The 25,077-nt window shown below is 40.4% G+C and overlaps 1 protein-coding gene across 4 annotated transcripts in view; it reads right to left on the minus strand.

Moving 5' to 3' along the window:
* Nucleotides 1-25,077, minus strand: part of CPNE4 (copine 4) — a 244,816-nt gene that overhangs the window by 108,135 nt on the left and 111,604 nt on the right. For all 4 annotated transcript variants that reach the window (XM_040548436.1, XM_040548438.1, XM_040548435.1 and 1 more), the window contains exon 3: nucleotides 5,561-5,740. In XM_040548436.1, coding sequence (XP_040404370.1) covers nucleotides 5,561-5,740 — 180 coding nt within the window. The remainder of the gene's footprint in view (nucleotides 1-5,560; nucleotides 5,741-25,077) is intronic.

A 25,077-nucleotide genomic window follows, 5' to 3' on the forward strand; every position in this document is an offset into this window, starting at 1 on the left:
GCAAGAGAAGTTCAGACATATGTGTCCATAATGAAGAAAATTTCATTCTCTATAACTGCTAACACTTTTCTTTCTTTTTTGCTGGTAGAGCCAATTTTATTGCTGTAATCATCCCTTCTGTACATATGATACTTGCTGTACCATACTCATGTCTCTTCAAGATTTGCTTTGTTCCCTATAGTACTGATCAGCTCACAGCTTTTTTACATTTGAATTACACCTCTCCCTGTTCCTGTTAAAGATCTGTGCCTGAAAATAGTCAATGAAAACATGCAGGAAAAAAAAAAGATATCCATATCACAAGAGGCAATAATGCTATCACAGGAAATAGCTTATCAATAGCATAAAACGTCTTCAAATTTAATTAGTATGTAGTGTATGCAACCCATTTATGAGTAGTTATAATAATAACTCATAATAATAGCAAACTAAATTTTAAATTAGTTTTCTAAAGACTGCTACAGTAATTCATACAAAAAGATAAAGTATGTAAAAACAAAGCAGTACAAACTGTACAAGTAATTCCATTAACTTTGACTGGCAGGATTAATGTAGAACTGAAAAATCCTACAGCTTCAGAGACCACGCTGCAATGGCAAACCCAAGAGTTTCCTGGGGATAACTGAGGTGTTTAAATGGTTAGGTAAACTTAGGAAGTGTACTGTGTGAATTACTTCCTTGTGCTCTGAGTCAGCCCTGCTAGAAAATGACATTCATATCTAATAAAGTACATTATTCATCCCACTAATGAATTGAGCAACTTCATTTAGAGGAGATCAAAGGCCAAGTATTTAAAGGTATTTAGATACCTAAGGAGGCCTACAGACATCTAATGAGATTTAGGAATTCAAATACCTTGAAAAAAGTGGTCATATGTCTTTTGCACTACAGAAGCAGTAGAGTGATTATTAAACAAATATTCTCATACAGACAATTTCAATTTAATTAATTCAGGTGCAATCATGGCTCTCTTAGCTTTTCTCTAATTCAAGAGCAAGGGGATTTGCATTGGTTGAAACTGAATTAGCAAGCATTTTTAAGTGCATAATCTGTTAATGACATATAGTATTAAAACCACACAAGAAACAGCAATAGTCCTTACCAAGAAGGTTTTCAATATAATTTGTACATATATGCATGTATGAAAAACATGAAATCTCTAAATTATACTTGAAAAGGTTCTTGAGAGGCAAAGAAGTGCATCTGCTTTTTTTTTTTTTTTTTTTCTGTAGAGGTGCTACTAATCCTGGTACTTAATTCCTGTGTGATTAAGAACTGAACTTTGGCTACTAGAAAGTTTGAGCCCTTACTGTATTAACTTATGTAATTTTATTGCATTATGAAGTTTATGCAATACAAAACAGAACACTCCAATAAGAGAGCTCACAACACAAGAACATTAACACACAAACAGAAAAGGGTTTAGGGTTTTCCTATCCCAACTGACTACCCTGACAATTAGGCTATCAATTCTTTGACAACGTTTGTCTCTCTAGGATTTTTTTCACTGTTTTTTGACAGATAATAATAATAATAATAATACATCTCTTGCCCCTTGAAACAAACACAGTTTTTCTGAGTGACGAAAAAGCAACAGAAATACAAAAGCTTCATTAAATGGGGATTCAGTTGGAAGTGATTAGTCAGAGTGAGTGCCTGAACACTGTTCCTAGGGTTGTGGAAAGGGAAAGTGATTAAAAGGGCATAGAGAAGGGGAAGAATTTACTGTTACAGACAGTATCTGTAAAACCAGCAACAAGGATGAGGTGATTCATAGCACCTAAAGCACCTGTATGAAAACAAGAGGTAACCTCTATAAAGTGATGTCCCGAAATAGCTGTTAAAATATTACTCATCATGATTTCACTACTTATCACCAAGACACTGGTACCTATGCTTAGCAGTGTCTATGCAAAGAACGGTAACTACGTTGCAGAACTAGAATCAGCCAGAAGACCAAGTCAGATGCAGAACCTTATGGAGCATCCCAAGGCACTAACATTGCAGTGGAATGCACAGTGCCAAACCACTGCTCTATCCCAACACTCAAGCTCCAAGTGAAGAGAGCGGTCACATGCAGCAAAAACCTTCCAGAATTTCACAAGTATGCTTCAAATTCAAAACAATCTTTGTTAGGTTACAAGCACAACACCATATAGTATCTTTGCTTAAGTAAATGATTCTATATGCCATAGGACTGTACCACTTCATTAACTGCTAAAAAGTGGTATTGATAGATACTAGATATTTTTATAGTTACTTAGAAATGAACTGCAACATGAAAAATATTAACAATTTTTTTTTAAAAAGCACAGTCTGCTGTTATGCATCTTAACCTACTATTTGGCAATTTCACTTTATTTAAGTAATAAATAATACAGCTTGGAAAGCTTAATTGGTTAGAGTATAGTACTTCTTGTCAATGTAAAGTTCCTTACGAAACTCCATTTTATAAGTTACTATAAAAACAGACCACATTTTAAGACGATGCTACTAACTGAGAAAAATTTGTTTGAACTTTCAAGTTTAGTACCTTCTCTAATATTTTAGGGCTTTCTTGATCTTATTAGCATGCCAATTGGCAACTAGCTTTTGCACAGAACATATTTGCTAGCATTCTGCAATTCAGCACATTACCAGGACACTCTGAAGTTGCTGGTAAAATGGAATGTAAATGGAGCCTTTCAGAGTGAAAGGAACAGATTTTTAGTACTCTAAAACAAAATAAAACAACAACAGCAAACAAACAAACAAACAAACAAACATCATTTAAACCCCTCCCTAAATATTCAAGAGATAATCTGCTACTGTTTTATATGAAAGGGGAACTCTTGAGTATCATGATGAAAAAACAAACCACTTTAAGGAAATGTATTTATTTAGTGCACGGAGTTTTTGTTATGTACACTCAGCAGGCATCTATCCATGACTAGCTGTTGTACTGCGTATAAATACTGCAGCATATGGAATGCCTGTTGACATATCTCTTCTTCATGTCCAGGTATAACTGACTGCATGCCAGGATGCTGTTAACCACACTATTTACCAGCAGAGGCACAAAATTGGCTTGTCCCAGCAGGAACAGTAGAGAAAATTGTTGCTGAATATCCAGCAGGGTATCTGTGGACAGTGTATGTTCAGGACCTAACAGGCTACAGCTCTTATTACTCTCTTGGGACACAGATTCATTACAGCATTTGGGAGAGGGCAATTAATAACGACACTTTCTGAAGGACTGCATTTCTCCGTCTTTCTCATCCACGATCCCAAATTTCCAATAGTACTAATTAGGCTGCATGTAAGATGTACCCAGACTGGTATTGCTAAAGAACGACAAAGTCTCTGTCAGCCCACTGCATAACCATTCTCTTGCCTTTCCCACTACGTATTACTCTGATAATTTTCTTTAAGGTAGGAGTATTACATAATGTGGGCAAAAATGTAGGTTTACTATACATCTAAATGATGATCTACCAACAGGTCCAGGTAACAGTGAATCTCTTCTAGATCAGCTATTACCTAGAACAGAGCAAAAGAAGTTGGCACATTCACGGGGAGCAGGTAGGGAATCAGTCTTTCAGACTATGTCTGAAATCTACAGCCTGTCTGGATGTCACAGATAAGACCTACTTGCAATGGGAAAGTGATTTGACAGGCAGGAACACACAGCACGCAAAATCACAAAATCACAGCATTTTATTCAGCCATTAAATTGATGTAGAGCAACAAATTCATGTCAAAAATAGCTCAGGAAAAGCCAAGACTCTATTATCATCATAAAAAAAAATGCAGTAATTAAAACAAACAGCTAAATCTGAGTCTAAGCTCCATATATATAGCTTGTGCTGTAAGATTTTCAATTTGAACTCCTAATAATGGCTTTGCTTCGATGACAATCCCAGCACTAACAACTTGGGATTTAAAATCAGTTGAGAAACTATATAAAGTTAAAACAAACAAACAAACAAACTAGAAAGTGGAATAATAAAAATAAATAAATAAATAAAACAGCAAAAAAATCTAAGCATGGGATAAGAGCCCTCGAGGCTATGTTACTGTGAACAGATTTCACACTGTTATTATTTTTTCTTGGTTACCATTAAAATTACACTGCAACCAACCCAGCTGTGTGCTATTTATAGAGATCAAATCATTATAAAGACATGTTTATGCTACTGGCAGCAGCAACGACATTTTTTATCCCTCGTTTTCAAGTCAATTAGGAGAGAAAAACATTGTAATAACTTTTTCTTTCTCGTTCTCCTTGGCATTACAGGAATAGTTTATATTCATTGATTAAGGCCACAAAATACCCACAAGTCTGTCAGAAAAGAACAGACTTTACTAACTACCAATACTTTCATGTTAAGCTTTCAAGTTAGTAGGTATATATATATTTCTTATTAATTCTCTCACTGAGTAGACTTCTTTTTCAGCTTGTTTGATCCAAATGGCTTTGACCATTCTTAAATAACAGCACAAAGAGAAACAAAGGGATTAACGTGCAGTGGATACTGAAGGAACAACAGAAGGTGAGAAATAAGAAACAAAACCTTTGCAGCATCTTCCATTGCAAGTAACACTGTTCAGAAGTTTATGTGGAAACACTAAAAAAAAATAAGCAAAAGCACTGCTTGATCTCACCACCCAATCTACACCAGATCACAGACTGGAAACCCAGTTTACACTCAGCTTAATGAAACTGAGACCATCCTCAGTATTACTATTATGGACAGAACGGAGATCTGTGTTATAAGGCCCTACACAACAAAAAGCCTGCCAGGTAGAAATAAATTCTGTGATACCTGGGACACTGTAGCATGCTATCAGTCAGCAATATAAGAATTTGCTGCAGACCTGGCTCCAACAACCTCTAGATATCGATCCTGTAGGTAGGACTCATCACCCTTAAATTTAGTCACCAAAAAAGTTAGGTATGTACTCTTAAGCCAGATGTCTAGACTCTCTTGATAAGTGATGGAGAAAGACAGGTATCTCATGAAGGCAATTTATCCTATACTATGATGGGTGTCTCAGGTGGAATGAATCAACCTCTGGAACTGTTTCTCTCCATTGAACTGAAGATGGAAATCAGAAGAGTAACTTAGTCTAGACATCTAACTTTAGGATGACTGAGAGTCAGGGAAATGAATCCAGCTCTCTCTCTCTCTATTTGCCACATCACCAGGCACTACTCTATGTGAATAAAGTGTATTTGTAAGCAAACCTTGGACGTGGAACTTGCTTTAAATCCCATGTAGCATTAGGAACCACAACTTTCTCCCAAATCAGCCTATCTATTAGCACTGACATAATGAGTTTGTGCTTTTACTGTACACGGCCAATTGCTGATGCTGTTTCCTACAGAACTGGCTGACTTGAAGCTCCACTACACAGCAGTAAATCAAACCAGCAGAAATTCTTAATTATCCTGTTCAAAGCACTGATTAAGAATTTTGTCATGAATGACAAATCTCACCCATCAGTCTTCTAACCAAATTATATATTTCATATACATTGAAAAGATTAGTGACGAGAAAAAAATAGCAGTGATACCTACTTGTCCAAGAGTGCATTCCATGCCACCAAGAAAATCTGCCTCCTTCAACCCATTGTGATTGCTGCTAATGTCGTGGACTTCAAACCTCAACCGCTGCACCTCTTCAAAATAGAAGTCCACTGTGAACAGCTTGGAGAAGACGGGATTTATACAGGTTCGAATCACTTCTGTCCTGTCAACCTGCCAAATGGAAAAGAGCTCGTATGAGTGGCTTCTCGTTCTAGCAGTGATGGACTATAATGAGTCCTTCAAACACAGTTTTGCTCAGTTATCAGGACTGACAGCTGTGACTGTGACCACAGGCACCATAGCTGCCATAGCTATAGCCATAGCTGCCTTTTCTGTGCAGGGCTGGCCGTGCGCACAAGGCAAGGCCAACTTCCCTTGCCTCTCCCTTCTAGCACATCTTTGGAAGGTCTTGGTAGGAACACAGGGCACAGCGTGCAGCCTCCTTTGCAGGGTGAACAACGACTGTCCCCAGCTGGGTATATGTGATCAGACAGAAGGCAGAGCCAGTTGCTGAGCACAAGCAAAGCAACTGTCTTGTGCTGGCTGTGTTGCTCCAACCATTGATGGTGGGACAATTCTAGGGAGCTTATAATGGCAGCTTTTAGTGAAACAATGTTTGGATATTAAATCAGGCAGAAGGAGAGGATGTGATCAACAGAGAAAGGCTGAGAGAGATCCAGCCACAGTCAGCTCCAGCAGGGGGAAGATGTCACGAAAATACAGAACTCAGTGGAGACAATAGCACAGACTGTGAAAAGTAAATTCACGTAAAACCATCTACAAAACAATTCAGTTGTGATCAACAGAACTACACTAAGGATGAATTTGGTCAGTCAGGAAAAAAGAGAAAAATCTTATAAATGCTATAAGGATGATTTGAACTAAATCCCTACAAGACTTGTTACTTCACCAAGCTGGTCTTATTTTCTTATTGGAACCATTTAAAAACAAATGAGACAAACAATCAAATATGTTAAAGTTATCACGCCTCAGCAAGTTATCCCCTTTCAGTTTAATCACAATAATTGAGCCAAGACGTTTTTCCGCAACTAAGACAACTGAAGGTGGCATACCTCACTTTAGCTTGGAGATGACTTGCCACATACAGTCTGCTAGCCTATTATTGGATGGCCAAATCTTCTCTACCTGGTCATAATTTGATCACTTTGGAGCATATATTCATATCTTTAGATGTCATTAATTTTACTTAACAAAGGTAATAACAACCTTTAGCTCCTTCCCTACTGCTAAGCAATTTTTAGCTCAACATATATACTCAAAGAACCTCCTGGTCACAGCAACATTTCTGTGCTTAGATTTAGCAGAGAGACCATGGGAGACAATGAGAAATTTCCTTTCCCACAATGAAAAATATGGTCTGGGTTTCCCCTAAGTGGTCATTGCAAACAACAGTGGCAGAGTGGTATGGGATAACTTGCTCTGTGATTATCTAGGGATAATAACTGTGAAATTAACTATAGAATAACTACAGAATTTACATCTCCAGCAGTGCCAATCCATCACTACAGAAGAGCAGCAGAGTGATACAGTTTTATCAAACTAAGTGAAAAAGCAAGCAAAACTCCAAGAAATTACTCATTTTGGACAACTTGCACGACTAAGGAGTAGAGAACTGGATAGATAGCAAACAACTTTTCATAAAAATATATCAATTTTTCCACCTCACCAAGTAGCATTACAAGAATCTGATGCATTATATGCTGCTTACCACTACCTCCAAGCCTTACAACTGCTGAAGAAACACCAATGAATCTACATTTTTAATTCCTAAAAAAAAAAAGTGCTTACTGAGTGTTTTCCAGTTCTCTTAAAATGCGGTACTTGGGTTTCCTATTTTTGAAGAAGGTCTTTGCTACTTTTCATTATGATGCATTACTGGTGACAGCGAAAGCAATGAAGCAATTTCCTTTTTCTCAGTCTCTTTGCTTTGGTACAAAATAAAAACAAAACCCTGATAATTCTAGAAGATTAAAAGAACTGATCCTAAAATGAAGGAGGACTTGGGCACATCAGTCACAAGACAGGAGGTGGTTGGTGTGCCATGGAACAGACAAATTAAATTGCTCAGAGGAAGAGTGATGAGATCCTTTGTCTGATTCCTGATCAGGAGCATCTGTTGTGCAAAAAATGACAGCCACTTGCTTCACTTTTCAGAGTTTATAACACATTAGCCTTGCTAGTAGTTATCGGCAAGGACACGAAGAGTCGAGTAAATCAAAAGTGGGAAAAAAAATCATCAGTTCCTGGTAGCAGAGATTTATTTTAGTGCTCATGAAAGGTGTCAGATTGACAGCTCTAACAGCTGAAATCCTTTAGTTAATCATCAAACAGGTGCTACCAGTCATCAAACAGATGCAAACCAGTGGTACCAGTGCTGTCTCCTCACACGGCTGTGTCAATGTGCTCTGACTATGACAAAACCATCACATAAAAGAAAGCAGCCTTACTTACAAGCTCAATTCTTAATCTCATTGCTTAGACCAGGCAAAAAATGATGGTTCTGATAACAATGATGCAAAGCATAATAAGAATAATGTAAGCAGGAAAGGATTTTAGATACCTTACTTCAGGTGCTAAGACTATTTCAAAAAATTTTTGATCTCTACTTAGTATTGAGTGGCTTGAATTCTCTCTAACTGATACAACATGAAATATTCACTACTTCAGGTGTCCAGTCAGTTGCATGGGATGTCCTGAGATCTCTTCTAAGAGGGAAGTGATTTGATCCACTTGCAGAAGAGCAGTCATTTCATGAAACAGTGAAGCAAGAGATCCCATAATTAAAACATTTAAATGATCTGTTTTAAACTATTCTGTACAACCACTGTAATCTCCTAAATTCATTCCTTGTAGGCGTATAAAATGCTAATTTAATGGCAACCAAATCATTTAAATTGTTTAACTGGTATGGCAGCTCTCTTCAGGCAGTAACTGAAGTTTTTCTGTCATTGTTTCTCCTCATCTCTGGCACACTGCTGCTGGGATGTGGGGAAACAGCTCTCCACTGTGAAATGCAGATTTATACTTATGCTCAACACAGGTTAAATATGTGACTGCTCAATGGAGTGAAGTGCCTGAAAATGGAGGCACAGGTCTGGCCACAGTGACATTAAGAATTTCAGTCTTGCATAGCAGTAGGACACTGTTTGCTTTTTCCAGCCTGTGACTGACTGACAACCTTCCCTTGACAGGCACTGTACTGAAATAAAGCCATTCCACTGAATTTCCCCAGTCTTCCCACATTATTGAGATGATACATCAAGCCAGCATGTCAGAGTATTGGATTACGTGAGAAAAATCTATATCGAAAGAAGCAATGCCAACAGCTCCACAGTGATAGAAAATTCTTCATTCCCCTCTCAGCAGCAAGCAGCGTATGATAGCATTAAGCCCTGTTAGTCTGCCCTGTTCCCAGTCTGCTTTGTCAGCAGTATTTCACAGTTACTCTATGCTTTGCCTAGAAAGTCTAACACAGTCCTTACCGCAGGAAGTCCGGCTCCATTCCCTCGTTTTCACTACTATGCTGCAGGGCTGAGCACCAGTAACCATCAGGTTTGATTCATGCTAGAGAAGCACGGGTGAGCAGAGCAATTCAGTAAATTCACTAAAGTGAAATCTGGAGATATGCTTCAGAGAGATAGTCTAGCCCTGAGCACAAGTCCAGTTGACAAGACATCAACCAGTAGCTGACAAGACATCACCTGCATGCCAAAACAGAACGACGAACACCATCAACCATATTAGATTTCCGTTACTTTTGCTGAAGAGAGCTTTTAAGTCCAACAACAGCATGCTACAAACAAGCAGCACTTAAACTTTTTCTCTTGTTACAGAGAACACGGAACTCTTGGGCAACCTAACCCTGAGGGCAGGTGGATTTCTCAGGACACAGACAAGGGTCATGCCCACAGCTTTCAGATTTGTTGACACCTGATGTTTGAGCCATCTGCTATTTCTGGACTTTGCTGGAACAGGGAATTTCTCCAATTCATTAAAGCAGGATGATTTTTCAGAAGAAAGAATGGACAGCAACATGCACCTTTCAGCTGTGTCATCAGCTAAAACTGACCTTAAAAAGAGCAGTTCTTCAGCTGCCACCAGGGTCTGAACATCTGCTTCGTGGTACAGCTTTAGCAGCACATTCCCTTCAAGGACAATTTATACAGAAAAAAGGACTTGCATCTTCCCCTCCCGGGATGGACTCATGCTGCTTTCCCTCTTCATCTCTTTAGGCCCTTGTCACTCCACAGAAGGTGGCACCCTGCTGACTAGCTAGGATTACTTGGCAGGCCCATCTGGATGCAGCCACCCTGTGAGCTTCCCCTTAGGGAACTGTGAATGACATATAAACACCAAAGTAGGCCTCCACAGCATAAAGCTCCATCTCAGTAGAATGAACTAAAATATCGAAAAGGACTTCTAGGACCATAAGACCTTTTCCTACCCCAAACTTTGGAGGTTCAATTAGGTTATTGCAGGCATTCCAGCCAACAGAATCAAACAGGCATCCCTAACCTTCTTACTATTTCTCCTCTGTTTCTTCAGGTTAATCTTATCTACCTCACCAGGCTTTGCTTTGGGCCTTCTGAATCCTCCCATCAAATCCAGAGGAAGCTGGAAGCTAGGTCTGAAAGCTTTCTCTCAGTATTATTTGCTGTGGATGGACAGTTAGCAGAAGTGTTTGCCCGGTTTCCCATCTACCCACCATCACAGCTGAAGAACTACAGAACTGCCTTTGCAGTCAGACAACATCAAATTAAAGAAAACTCAAAGGACAGATGAACAAATAATAAATTTCAGGCTTCTCATGCTGTTTGCATCTTTTCCTCTGTGAGCTACAGAAAAGCAGTGAGCTCTGTAAAACTGTGATAAACTTGGTAACTTCCATGAGGAAAAAATTCTTCATCCTAGCTATAATTACACTGATGGAAGTAGCAGAGTTGTTAAAGTACAGGCTGAGAATCTCCCCTCCATTTTCTACCTTCGTTTGAAAACTGAAGTAAAGGAGAAGAAGCCAGCCTGCGGGGATTTTTTTTTCTTTTTCTATCAAAATTAGATGAAGTATAAGCTATTACATACACAAGGATGAACAAGGATCAGGCAGAAGTTCACTCTGGTGAAGTTCACCTGGTATCTAAGGCTTAAAAATGACCATAAACACAGCTTTCCTATTGTGCCCTTGGGAACCAGGGAAATAGAGAGTTATCTAAGTCCTGGAGCTCTGTGCCTCAAGGCTCTGCACGAGCATTTAGCACAGGTCAGCTCTGTGGAGGACTCACTCATCCTGGACAGATAAAATGGAGAACAAATAGATACCAGCTATTTCTTGTAAACACATAACTAGGACAACCCCCCCCAAATTTTAAGTGGATGTTACTTGATATCTTTGAGGTATCAGCTTTGAGCAGCCAAGAGTCAAAGGGCTGTGGAGAATTCATTGTCTTCTCATCAAAAGAAGATGATTGTGAAATTTTGATCACTCATGAAAAAGCATGGGAATGCTATAACTGGTAATGATATGGCTGCCTAATGAGCTAACAAAAATCTTTAGTCTACAGAACCATGATCTTAAAACTTATTCTTGTCCTGCATTTCCTTTGGTGTTTTTTCTTAATTAAAAAACAAAACAAAACAAAAAAAAATACAAAAAAACAACAGTTGAAAAGCCATAAACATGTAAATTCCACTGGAGTGTGGGTGCAGCTATTTAGCCAAAGCATACTCTTTGTGGCTGTTATTTCAGCAAGTTCTTAGACCAAAAAATTGAATTTACTGTTCCCCACACATTTTATAGACCACCAAGGGAAAAACAAGAGGCTGTATTTTCAGCAAAAGCCATTATAAAATGCTGATTAAATCCAGAAAAATCACATTTGTCAGCTGAGATGACAAAATGTACAGAGGTAAAGGGGTAGCATTATTTTTAGGTCATCTGAATTCTAACAAGACTGAAAATTTCCATGATACAGTGCCTTACATGAAAATTTGATATCAAGCAGAAAGCAATTTACACTTTGCTTGGCAGCTCCTGAGGATGTTATTAATATTTTTTATTGTTATTAACATCACTTTCGCACCATCACATCTCTATTCCACAAACAAAAAGTCATCCCAAAGGTCACTATAATTTATAGCCCTTGTTTTCAATTTAATTGATGTTTGAAAACAGTGAAAAGAAACCAGCAGACCTTTAACTCTTTTTAGGTGATGGAGCTCAAAGCTAAGGAAAATCCTGACAACACTGGCAAAATGCTTTTGGCCACAGATTGGCTGGAAGAGAAGCATTTAACATGAATGGTCTGGAAATTATCTGCAAGTATTTTATTTTATTTATGTGATATAAATACTAGATAGCTTGTAAACCTCCTGGTCATGACCAGGAAGGCCTGCTGACAAGCACCGGAAAAACAAAGACATAGGAACAGCCCAGGTCTCAGGGGGCTCCAGTCCCTGAGATGATAGCAAAGAAGCAGCATTATTTCTTATTTGGAAAGTTCTTTGTTAAGGAAGCCCATTTCTCTGTTCACAGCCAATAACTGTCCTCTGCTTAATTCCTTATCTTTCTCAGTTACTTTTTATTGTTCTTAACCAGGAAACTGAGATAATTAATAATGTATATTATGTACAAATTCTTTGAGAAATTCCTGGATGGAGTTTGCTTTATAAAATCATAGCTTTGAAAAGAAAAGAGAAATGTCATTGTTTACAACTGCTTGCATACATTTTTTCTCATCCACTCAGAAACAAAATAATAACTACAATAGCCTAGAAGGCATGCAATATTGCACTAGAGGATCTATACTGATCCCTGGAAGACTACAAGCCAGTATAGATTTCAGAGTCTCAGCTGAGCAACCTCAAACTCTGAAGTCTATAAAATCTGTAAAACAATGTGGAATATGCAGTGCTAACAACCAGTTAATGTTATTCAAGAGCTGAACACAGAGATAATTTCAAGAGGGATGGGAGTGATGCTACCCAGTATGAAAAAAGCAGAACCTAAACTGGTTGGGAGCCCTTGGTCCATGGGAATCTCCAGTTTTCTGGAATAAAAGAGATCTCTGGGTAGGCTACAAAACCCCACTTGCTAGGAATTATCATTGACCTCCTTGGTATGTCTGAGCTTTCTAGGTTGCATGAAGACTGGAAAGTACAATGGTCTCTTTGTTCTTCAGAAAATCTGATATAGGAGATAAAAAGCTAGCACTCACCTAATACATTCATACACCTACTCTGAAGGCTGTGCGTACCTAATTTTAGTTTAGGGAGTTAAAGGATGCTAAAGTCTTTTCATCCTAATGTCACAAATCCCAAGTCTGGGCCACAGCAATGATTTTTAGTCACTGTATGGAGTGCAATGAAAGCAAACTAATTAAAATTGTTGCTACGTTGGGAGACTTTCATGTAATCCCCCTGGATCTTTGACTGCTTTCATGATAACATTGCTGATTGGACTCCATCTGCATTTGTCAATTCTGGGATTCCTGTTCTGCCATGGTTCTTCAACAGCTTCAGTTGGATTAGATTGATACAATCTGGGTAGATTGTGACCCACTATTTCCTACCATCAATATTTAAAAATTACCCTTCCAAGTAATAATAAAAAAAAAAAAAAACCAAAGTATTTTTAACACCACATACAAATATTAAATATTAACATGTTATCATTAAAGTTAATTAACATTATATTGATTTTAAGAAAAATATTAAAATGTTAAAGTGTTTAAAATATTAAAAACACTTAAAATATTAAAAAGGTAAAATGCCTTGTAAGACAAAAGGACTAGAAGACTAATTTGTCCTAGGAATAAAATGAAAAGTATCTAACATATACACATAGTAATCAACTATGCAAAGCACATGTGGTTAACAGAGGGATGAGTCATAATTGCAGTGTACCAGTAAGTATGTAGATGATTAGTTGGTAACCATCTTTCACTTTTCCAGTGAAAGTTTCATTGGAGCATGAACTTAGTTTAAACAATAATTCTGAAGGCTTTGCTAGCCACATAATTTTGGTGAAACTTTGGCCCAGAAAAATTTGAAAATAACTCAGCTGCTTCTCCTGGACATCAGAGATTCAGACCATGGTCTCTGCTATGTTTGATTCAGACCAGAAATGCTAACTTTTGTCCCTTCTCTCACAGGTGACCACCTTAACCACCAGGCTATTAACTTTTCTATGTGGTTTCCCTCTTTGTTCTGTTTTCATGTGTTGCAATTCTCATTTGCATCCTATGAATTAGGATTTGGCATAAAACATGGAAGAGCAAAGAATCCCAACTCTGAAATTTTAACCGAGGACAAACTTAAGTGTAGCACCTTCTCTGAGCCTAATTGCAGAACATTTTCAGTATGTAAAATCTGTAAAACATGAAGCTTTTTCTGTCTCTTGACCTTGGGTTATAAAGGACAATACTTCTTGCATTAGCTGCTGCACTGTGAATATTCCAGCCAGTTTTGAAGAGCCAGTTAAAGAACATTTCAGTGAACCCGAAAAGCATGATATCTCTTTAGAGTGTATCATTAACTCAGTGTAAATTAAGGTCTTTCCAATGAACAATGATTAAGTAGACAGAACACTGAAAGGACCGTGATAACTTAGCAAGATAGTAATAACTGGCTTTTCCAGAAGACTTTTTACATTTTGTTGCATTTAACATGGGAACACCTGTAATTCTGAATTTTTATGTGTAATATCCTGAGCCCTGATAGAGATCAGAAGACCAAATCTGAAGAGAGAATGTCACTTCAGGTATTCAGAAAAGACTTGGTCAACTTCTTTGTGAGACTGTGAATTTCCTGTAAAACAGCATAAGGATTTTGTCCTTCCTTGAGCCAAGGCAGAAGCTGGAGCCTCCAGGAGTGGCTTCCCCCAGGTGCTCAGGGATCTCTGGTCTTTCAGACCCTGTTACCGTTACCCTGGTAAGGGCTCATGCCTTAGTAGGGGGATTGTGCAAGCTCTTTCAGCAGTATGACTTCTTAAACCATGAATTGTCCTCATAATTAGCTACAAGCTGTCAGCCAGAGATAACAAAACACCCTCATGGAGATCCAAAAATTTAGGCTTACATTTCCAAACAACTAGTTGCTTTAAAGCCTTGACTTTTACAACAATGATCGTTATTTTACTGAATTTGAGATACATAAAATAATTTGTAGTGTAATATCAGACTGTTGAGATGGAACTGGCACTCCCCAAAGAGAGCTACTGCTTAGTGTAAATGCTATACCAGAACTTTAATGCTCTTCATCTGCTGTGGGGACATTTTCATATAGAAGCCTCTGCTGTGATCACAGTGTCAGTAACAGGTGATTTTCCAAAAGCTGCCCCAAGAACCCTCCCTGTCTATCTCTGAAATCATTTGTTCCCACTCCAGAAGTGTTTTGGGCAGACTTCTGTTAAATGTGAATTACCACTGTCCCTCCGGTTTTAATGCTGTCTGCCAAATACGGCAAATTACTATAGCTCAAGAGCTACCTTTCTGTATTAACACCCATCTTAAATGGATACACATGACTTAAAGTCAAAGTTTAAAAAAATATTGAGGAGCTCCATGAGACTCCAGCTGGTCTGCTTGAGTTTTCATCTACTGAAAGCACACTTTTAATGCTTCAAGTTTGCTTATGTCAGTGCACAGTCTTGACAGAGATATAAATATATAGACGTAATTGATTCTATGATTTAAATATAAATTTATATCAAAACCCAATCTTTCTGTCACCTGGACAAAGTCTACTCCTTGCAGAATATAAGATCAGAGACATGCAGCAGGAGCAGAAGCTAGGCCAGACAGTACTTCTGTAACAGGGAAAGAGTGGCATCTCTGAGCCCTGGGCTCCCAGCCCCAGTGCCTCCTCTCTCCTGCTGGCACAGGCTCTCCCATCCCTGTGGGGGTGTCCAGCCACCTCCCTGAGGCTGCCTTTGCACAACGCCAGCATCTGCAGGAGACAATATTCCGGAGACCATTCCTTCCAGTGTGACCGTGGCCATGGACTGAGGTGTGTCTTGGAGCTGGCAGCAGTAAGAGAGCTGTGCTCTCGCCTGTACCAGTTTAGCTCCTGCAGAGTCATTAAATTGAAACAAGCAGTGATTATGCTACTCCTGCTAGAGGGTTCAGACAGTAAATGGAATTACGTCAAAGCCCTTTATCTTACTCTTCCCTTTATCTTACTCTGGTAAGGCCTTCAAAGCGGTAACAATCATGTAACATTGACGGCTATCCAAACTCTGGAAATAAAGAGTTCTGCTTCTGAGGTAGCCAACAGATCCCGACCCAGCCATGAGCACTGAAGAAGGACCTCACAGAGATCTCTCAGTGGAAGGAGATACCCACGTGCTGTGCTCCTTGCGCATATAACAAGCACCCAGCGAACATCAACACGAGTGGGTAATGACCTGCATCGGTTCATGGGATAAGGTGCTGAGACCCACTCAATTGCAATTTCATTGGCATAAAAATAAAATAAGTTTTTCATTCAAAACTCTAGAATGCTACCTCAAAGCTGAGCCCTGAAGCCTGGATGCTAAATCTTCCTTTACATTATATTCCACATACAGTCCAGATGTTCAAATGCTGTGAAAATTGCCATTTATTATTACCCAACCTTCTTTTTAGGTCAAGTGTTTCAATTCAATCTTCTTTCAATTTGCATGTCCATAAGGACACAGATTTTTTGTAGAGGACAAGACTGGTTCTTCAAAGTGGCAACAAAAATATTTATATATCATACCATTTAGCTTCACTTTCTATTAGCCATAGAATGCTAGCAGGCAGTGCGGTGCCTGACAGGGGGCTGAAAGTCAGTGCATTATGCAGCCATTTGAAAGCTCATTTTCAGCCATATATTCTCCACACAGTTTCCCCTCACTTAGAAAGTGAGCCTTGGGAATACAGGTCTTCACTGACAGGTTCAATTTCATTGTTATCTGATTGCTCATTTTCAGTCTGCTGGTAGGGAGATACAAAGTTTTGTTGGTTATTTTCGTGCAAGAAGGGACAGCTTTTTATCAAGGAACGTATGCATTACTTAACTGCTTTTCCCAATAGAGATGGTATTTTAATGTTTCCTGATCAGCTAAATTTTAAGTTCTTTAGTTTCAAAGTAAATTTTGATTAGTATATATATATATATTTTTGTGATTCCCAATGCAACGCAGGACCCTTGCCTGAATGACAGCAACAAAAAATGCTACAACATGACTTGTTCAGAGAATATGATTTAAAATCTGCCAGGTATCTGAAAGTCTCTCTCTCTCTCTCTCTTTTTTTTTTTTTTTTTCCAAATGCCATTGCTAGGGAGTCCTCAGTTCATTGCCAGAACAGTGTGGCACACAACTGGACTCTGCTGCAGTGTTGGGCTACAAAGAAATGCATTAAAACGTACTCCAATCTGGATGCAAAGTATTTATTTGCTAATTCCACCTTTCATTAGACCAAAACTGAGTTCCAGAATTAATTTACAGTATTGCCACCTTTAGGTACTTGCACCCTGGGCAAATGGTTTCCACAGCAATTAAATACTTGTTTCTTCTTCACTTGCTGTCTTGGAGGGCAAGAGATTTACTAGAATTTCGACAACTGTGTGTAGTGCCAGCACATTCATACAGAAGTGCAGACGCTCGCTGCTGTTGAGCAGTAATTAAGCTTGCAAAGAGGCCTTTAGAAGAGTATGTGACTGCCCAAGATTGGCCAGAAGGAGAGAAATCTGGCATCATAGCATTTCTCATGAAATTGCAGGTAACTGAGGACAGGGAAGAATAAAGTGATGGGAAGATCCTTTGCTCACTGAGTATCAATAGGATTACATTATACCAAGTAGGAAATCTACACTGCTTCAGTAATTTGCTCTTTAATTAACTGACTATAAATAGTGATTTGATAATTTATTTATACTGAGAAAGATCTCCAGTCTCATACACTCAGGTAAGTTAAGCATAACTAATATGGATTCTCATATGGGTTAATGAATTATGTCAATTGATACAGGCCTAGTCAAGTTGTTAGTTTAAGAAATTCATTTGCTAATGAAGTGCTCATAATTAAAGATTTATTAATTAACTTTTAGTGTTGCAATTCAACTGCTAAATCAATTATATCATTGAGGTATTAGCAGCAGGAAGGCAATGCACTACTACTAAAGATACACACCACTTAATCAAGCTTTCCTGAATTCCTATACCAAAAGTAACCATTTAAAAGGTCTATTAAACTGACTCCTGTCTTCCCACACAACTGGGGAATTTGGACCATGTGCTGGAATGGCTGCCAAGAAAAATAACAGATTTCTTGTGACTCATGTCCATGATAAGCACCTCTCATTCTTTCTTTTCTTTTACACACACATCTTTAAAAAAAAACTTGTCAAGGGGGTTGACATTTGCTGAAACTATAGCAGCCCAAAGGCCTGATCCGTTACCTAGGAACATTAGTGGAATCCCTTCTGTGAGCTATCACACAAAATAACAGGGCAATAGAATGTGGCATTATTTGTTTTTCAGCCCAATTACACTCATATGCACATATTCTAGCATGTAATAGTACACAACGAACTGATGAGAAACTGGGAGCAAGTGTAGGTGAGCTATATTACAGTTTTGCAGAGAGCATCCTATCAGATTCCCAACTCAGGGTCTGTTGGGTTTGCACTAGTCTTGAAGGATCTCAGTGAGTTATGGTTCATGTATTTATTTGCGAATATGTATTTCAAAAAGGTTTCTAAAAACCCAAATCTTGTAACTAAGTCTGATGTACATGCATGCTACCCAAAGATATACAAGCTTAACCTGAGATGACCACAATTTTCTCTTCCCTGAGAATGACCGCAGTCAGGGACCTATTACATACAGGGACCATTTTTTTTTACTAAATCTGGCTTGCTCACACAACCACTTTGAGCAGCAAGCAGCTGCTTACTCTAACGGCTGCAGGCCCTCCTGGAAAGCATTGTGTCTTTCAGTTGCTCTCACACAATATGCCTGACATGCCCACATACATCAGACAGACACAGCACATATACATGTCAATCCCTTTTATATTCACAGAGATGGATTTATAAAATTGGTTGGTATATGCATAGTTGTGAAGCAGGCACAAATGAGCAGACCACACCAAATCTAGCCTTTGTATGCTTGTCAGCAACAGCAGGTATGCTACGCTTTGACTTTTTAAGTACTGAGCACAAGATGCGATCATAAATGACAAGTGTTAGTGCTGTGGGTACTACCATTAAGTAAAAGCAGTCCAAGTATCCTGTCGTATTTCCTATTATTATATTCTGTGTATTGTAAACACATGCTTATTGGTATAAATTATACATACCCCATAGTGATTCAATATTATGCTAATGACTGTATTACTCTAGAGCTGGAATTTGCAAGGTAGTTGAGAGCCTAAATCCTACAAGTTCTTCAAAAGTTTTAGCACCATGTTATTTGACATGATAAGGACAGAAAAATTAGGAAGTTCCCTTTGTGCGCAGCAGAGCTTTGAGTTCAGAAAGGAGGTTTTCTTTGTCTGTGATATATATTCTTCAGCAACTGATTTTCTACTTTATCAGGTGCCTTACCAGATACAAGGCAACACACAGAATTATGTCATTTCTTAGGAAAATAACTGAATGTCTTCAAAAATTCATTGGCTGTAAAGGAAAAAAAAACAATTCAGCACTTATGCCTGCATTTGCAAGAGCACCCTAATTATATCAATTAATTAAATACATCATTCCATTCCAGAGGGTATTTTCATTATTTTTCATTCAAGAGAGAAGATTCTAACATTATTCAGTTTTTACAGTGCTTCCTCCAAATTTTTTTCCCCAAACTTCATTTTACTACCAAGTCATTATAATTAAACAATTTCCCATCTCTGCAGGCTCTCCCTTTATTTCCTAACTAATCTCATTGTCCTTCAGATCCTGTCAGTCAGAGCTATTATTTCTTCCTGCTTTATAGCACAGACTTCAGATGTGCCATACAGAGGCAAATCAGGCCCCAGACCAGCAACAAGCTAATTAAACCTTTACTTACTAACTCAGTCTGAAAAGGTGGTAATAATTCCATGGCTCAAAGAAAACTCACTTCAAGGCTTTCCTTTCTTACTTAGGCGGTAAGCTTAAGAAAATACAGGTCTAATAGCATGAAGAGATGAACCTAAGACAAGGTATATTCAATCAAGGTGAAATTATACCTTCCAATTTCTTTCTTCATCCCCTTACATTACTGCACACAATAAGGGAAAGGGAGTTGGGGATTTACACACCAAGTACAAAGGGTACATAAAAGATCACTGACGACTTCAAAGAAGAGCCATTTCCTGATGCAGAATCTGTATATTCCACAATGAGACAGTTCAGCCCCGGCACTATATGGTTTTAACTTACTGCTAAAGAGCCAACAGCATACAGAGCACACAGTCCTGTAAAAGGTAATCCCAAGGTTGTCCACAGCCCTCACACTTCCCCTTCCCCAGGCTCCAATGCCACCTGCCTCAGGGGACCAGGGTGATGGAACTTATTTAATTAGTCACTAAGTAATTCATGAGCCACCTTGCCTTTATGCATAGGGTGGGAAAAATTAATTTTGCCGACACTGCTGAAAAGCTGCGAGCTGCCTCTGGGATGGAACACATCACTGAGAGACATTTTGGCTAAAATGTCCTGCATTTTGTCCACTTAAAAAAAAAAAAGTCAAATGCAACTAAATATGAACAAATATTTTCTTGTCCAAAGAGGCTGCCGTACTCGAATCACAAAGAAATACTATATTTGGCAGTAAGGTTCTCCATGCTTCACCTTTCAGTGAAACTAAACCTGCAACAAGCAAAAGAAAGCTCTAAATGGATTTCAGTTCTCTCATGGTGTATCTGAGGTCTTTGCATGATGCCAGTAATTTTGAAGTCAACAAAACTCTAATATGCATTTTCATGTCTTGCTAAACAATGGAAATGGAAAACAATGGAAATCAGTAGCACTGCTATTATGTATCTGCATTGTGAAATGCATTCAAGGTTTTTGCATAAAAGAGATGTTTTCTAAACTGGCCTTTCTGCATAGTAATATGCTAATGTATTTTAGTCATGCTGTTTTTCAATTGATATATTCAGAAAGCATACCCAATGCTTCCATCCAAAAATAATTTCAATACCTGCTCTCTACATATCCCTTCTAAAATTCCGATTGACAAGCCTTCTTTTCAATACCTTCTCTGAGCATCATGGCATTTTTGAAGTGAAAATGAGAACTGTAGATAATGCTGGATGAAAGTTTATCTTTAGACCTGGATGACTAAAGAAAATTGTTACTGTTTTGAAGGTTTAAGGCAGAAGAGGAAACACATTCTTGCATCCTCTTCCTTTATTTACAGCAATACACTTATGCATCTTCACTGAGATGTACTCTTGTGAAAAGCTCCACCAGGCTGCCACCTATCTAACCAAGACTGGCATTATGTGCCCTCAGGTACAGTACAGCAGAACCTTTAGCACCTTCCAAAGACTGACAAAGTAAAAAAAAATATATATATATATCTCCCTGTAGTGATCAAATATGTGAGTAATCTTGGCTGAACCACACACTGGAAAACAGGAGCGGCATGGAGGACACAGCTTGCATATATCCTAACAGTACTGTCTCTGCTTAGATATCAGTGACAGAGCCCTGATAACCATTCGAACAATGATTCTGTCCCTGATAGGGCACTGGTAGGTTGCTGCATGTGTGTGAGAAGTCCTGTCTGTAATCCCTTCCCTCTCAGTCTGTTGTGTGCTTGGAGCTCCAGCTGCCAACCCTGAAACACACTTCAACATACTGCACTGAATGACTTACTCCAACATGGCACTTCAGCTGAGGTTGTTGAGCTGAGTCTCCTTGCATACTGAGATACAAATACAGGATCCACATGCTGCTAGGCTGAAGCAACTGCATTAATGGTCTAGCAGAGTGGCATACCGTGAAATGAGGAGAAGACAGGTGATTAGCTAGCATGCCTAGAGAGGAATAAAGGCTAGGGAAAAGTGACAGCAGAAAGATGAAGCTCCCACGATACAATCCGGAGTGAAACATTGTTCATCCTGCTATCTCATTACTATTCTGGTGGAATAAAAAGGCAATGGTATGAAAGAAGAATTGTCATAGACATACACTGCTCTCTTCAGCTTCAAATAGAGAGAACCAGGTGAAGCTGATAACAACCATGATAAAACATATGTCAATACTGAGATACAACAGAGATGCAACTCATCTTCAAACAATCTGCATCTTCAGAAGGCCAATTTGTTTTGCATTAAGAGCTACCCTTTCTAATAAATTTCTGCTCTCCTTTTTTTGATAGGACAACCCTTTTATTTCATCAGAAGAAAGCAGCTCAAGGAGAATGCCTTTTTTATCCAGTCATGTTGAAAAACGTGAAGAAAACAGTACAATCAATTAATTATTCACTGAGATTGAGACACCTGGTCTTCACCCTTCTTCACAGAATCACAGAATCACAGAATCGTCTAGGTTGGAAGAGACCTCCAAGATCATCTAGTCCAACCTCTGTCCTAACACTAACAAAACCTCCACTAAACCATATCACTAAGGACTACATCTAAACGTCTTTTAAAGACCTCCAGGGATGGCGACTCAACCACTTCCCTGGGCAGCCCATTCCAATGCCTAACAACCCTTTCAGTAAAGAAGTTCTTCCTAATATCCAACCTAAACCTCCCCTGATACAACTTGAGCCCATTCCCCCTCGTCCTGTCACCAGGCACGTGGGAGAATAGACCAACCCCTACCTCTCTACAGCCTACTTTAAGGTACCTATAGAGAGCGATGAGGTCGCCCCTGAGCCTCCTCTTCTCCAGGCTAAACACCCCCAGCTCCCTCAGCCGCTCCTCGTAAGACTTGTTCTCCAGACCCCTCACCAGCTTTGTTGCCCTTCTCTGGACTCTGTCGAGCACCTCCATGTCCTTCTTGTAGCGAGGGGCCCAAAACTGAACACAGTACTCGAGGTGCGGCCTCACCAGAGCCGAGTACAGGGGGACAATCACTTTCCTAGACCTGCTGGCCACGCTGCTTCTTATACAAGCCAGGATGCTGTTGGCCTTCTTGGCCACCTGAGCACACTGCTGGCTCATATTCAGCTGCCTATCAACCAGTATTCCCAGGTCCTTCTCGGCCAGGCAGCTTTCCAACCACTCATCTCCCAGCCTGTAGCGCTGCTTGGGGTTGTTGCGCCCCAGATGCAGGACCCGGCACTTGGCCTTGTTGAACTTCATACAGTTGACCTCAGCCCATCGGTCCAGCCTATCCAGATCCTCCTGCAGAGCCTTCCTACCCTCGGGCAGATCGACACACGCACCTAACTTGGTGTCACCTGCAAACTTACTGAGGGTGCGCTCGATCCCCTCATCCAGGTCATCGATAAAGATATTAAAGAGAACTGGCCCCAGTACTGAGCCCTGGGGGACTCCACTAGTAACCGGCCTCCAACTGGATTTGGCTCCATTCACCACAACTCTTTGGGCCCGGCTATCTAGCCAGTTTTTAACCCAACAAAGCGTACGCCAGTCCAAGCCGCGAGCAGCCAGTTTCTTGAGGAGAATGTTGTGGGAAACGGTGTCAAAAGCCTTACTGAAGTCAAGGTAGATCACATCCACAGCCTTCCCCTCATCCACCAAGTGCGTCACTTGGTCATAGAAGGAGATCAGGTTCGTCAAGCAGGACCTACCTTTCATAAACCCATGCTGACTGGGCCTGATCGCCTGGTTGCCCTTCAAGTGCCGCGTGACGACATTCAAGATAATCTGCTCCATGAGCTTCCCTGGCACTGAGGTCAAACTAACAGGCCTATAGTTCCCCGGGTCTGCCCTCCGGCCCTTCTTGTAGATGGGCGTCACATTTGCTAGCCGCCAGTCGACTGGGACCTCTCCTGATAGCCAGGACTGCCAATAAATGATGGAAAGCGGCTTGGCCAGCTCCTCCGCCAGTTCTCTCAGTACCCTCGGGTGGATCCCATCCGGCCCCATCGACTTGCGTACATCCAAGTGCTGTAGCAGGTCGCCACCCATTTCCTCGTGGATAGTGAGGGCCACATCCTGCTCCCCATCCCCTTCCACCAGCTTAGGGTACCGGGTATCCAGAGAACAGCTGGTCTTGCCGCTAAAGACTGAGGCAAAGAAGGCATTGAGTACCTCAGCCTTTTCCTCATCTTTTGTAACTAAGTTTCCCCCCGCATCCAGTAAAGGATGGAGATTCTCCTTAGTCTTCCTTTTTGTGTTGATGTATTTGTAAAAACTTTTTTTGTTATCTTTAACGGCAGTAGCCAGATTGAGCTCCAGATGAGCTTTGGCCTTTCTAATTTCATCCCTGCACAGCCTCGCAACATCCTTATAGTCCTCCTGAGTAGCCCGCCCTCTTCTCCAAAGATTATAAACCCTCCTTTTTCTCCTAAGCTCGAGCCACAACTCTCTGTTCAGCCAGGCCGGTCTAGTTCCGCGCCGGCTCGTCTGTGGGCACATGGGGACAGACCACTCCTGAGCCATTAAGATTTCCTTCTTGAAGAGTGCCCAGCCTTCCTGGACTCCTCTGCCCTTCAGAACCTCCTCCCAAGGGACTCTGCCAACCAGTGTCCTGAACAGCTCAAAGTCAGCCCTCCGGAAGTCCAAGACAGCGGTTTTACTGGTCCCCTTCCTGACTTCACCAAGAATAGAGAACTGAACCATTTCGTGGTCACTCTGCCCAAGACAGCTCTCGACCACCACATCTCCCACCAGTCCGTCACTGTTTGTGAACAGAAGGTCTAGCGGGGCACCTCCCCTGGTAGGCTCACTAACCAGCTGCGTCAGGAAGCTATCTTCCATGCTCTCCAGAAACCTCTTAGACTGCTTTCTCTGGGCTGTGTTGTGCTTCCAGGATATGTCTGGGAAGTTGAAGTCCCCCACGAGAACAAGCGCTGACGATTTCGCGGCTTCTGCCAGCTGCCTGTAGAACTCCTCATCCGTCTCCTCATCCTGGTTCGGCGGTCTATAACAGACCCCCACCAGGATGCTTGCCTTGTTGGCCTTCCCTCTGATCCTAACCCAAAGAGACTCAACCTTATCATTCCCAGCCTCAAGTTCCTCAACATCAAAACACTCTCTAATATAGAGAGCCACACCACCACCCCTTCTGTGCTGCCTGTCCCTTCTGAAGAGCCTATAGCCAGGCATTGCAGCACTCCAGTCATGAGAGTGGTCCCACCATGTTTCCGTGATGGCAACCAAGTCATAGCCTTCCTGCTGCACGATGGCTTCCAGCTCCTCTTGTTTGTTACCCATGCTGCGTGCATTAGCGTAGATGCACTTCAGTCGGGCCATTGCCTTCTCCCCCGGCCTTGCCATTGTTCCCCCTGGTACAGCTCCAACAGGCCTTCTTTCAGCCCCGTCCCCCTTCTTTCCTAGTTTAAAGCCCTCTCAACGAGCCCTGCCAGCTCCTGGGCTAGGATCCGTTTTCCCCTTGGAGAT

Source organism: Cygnus olor, chromosome 2, assembly GCF_009769625.2.
Source record: "Cygnus olor isolate bCygOlo1 chromosome 2, bCygOlo1.pri.v2, whole genome shotgun sequence".
NCBI lineage: Eukaryota > Metazoa > Chordata > Aves > Anseriformes > Anatidae > Cygnus > Cygnus olor.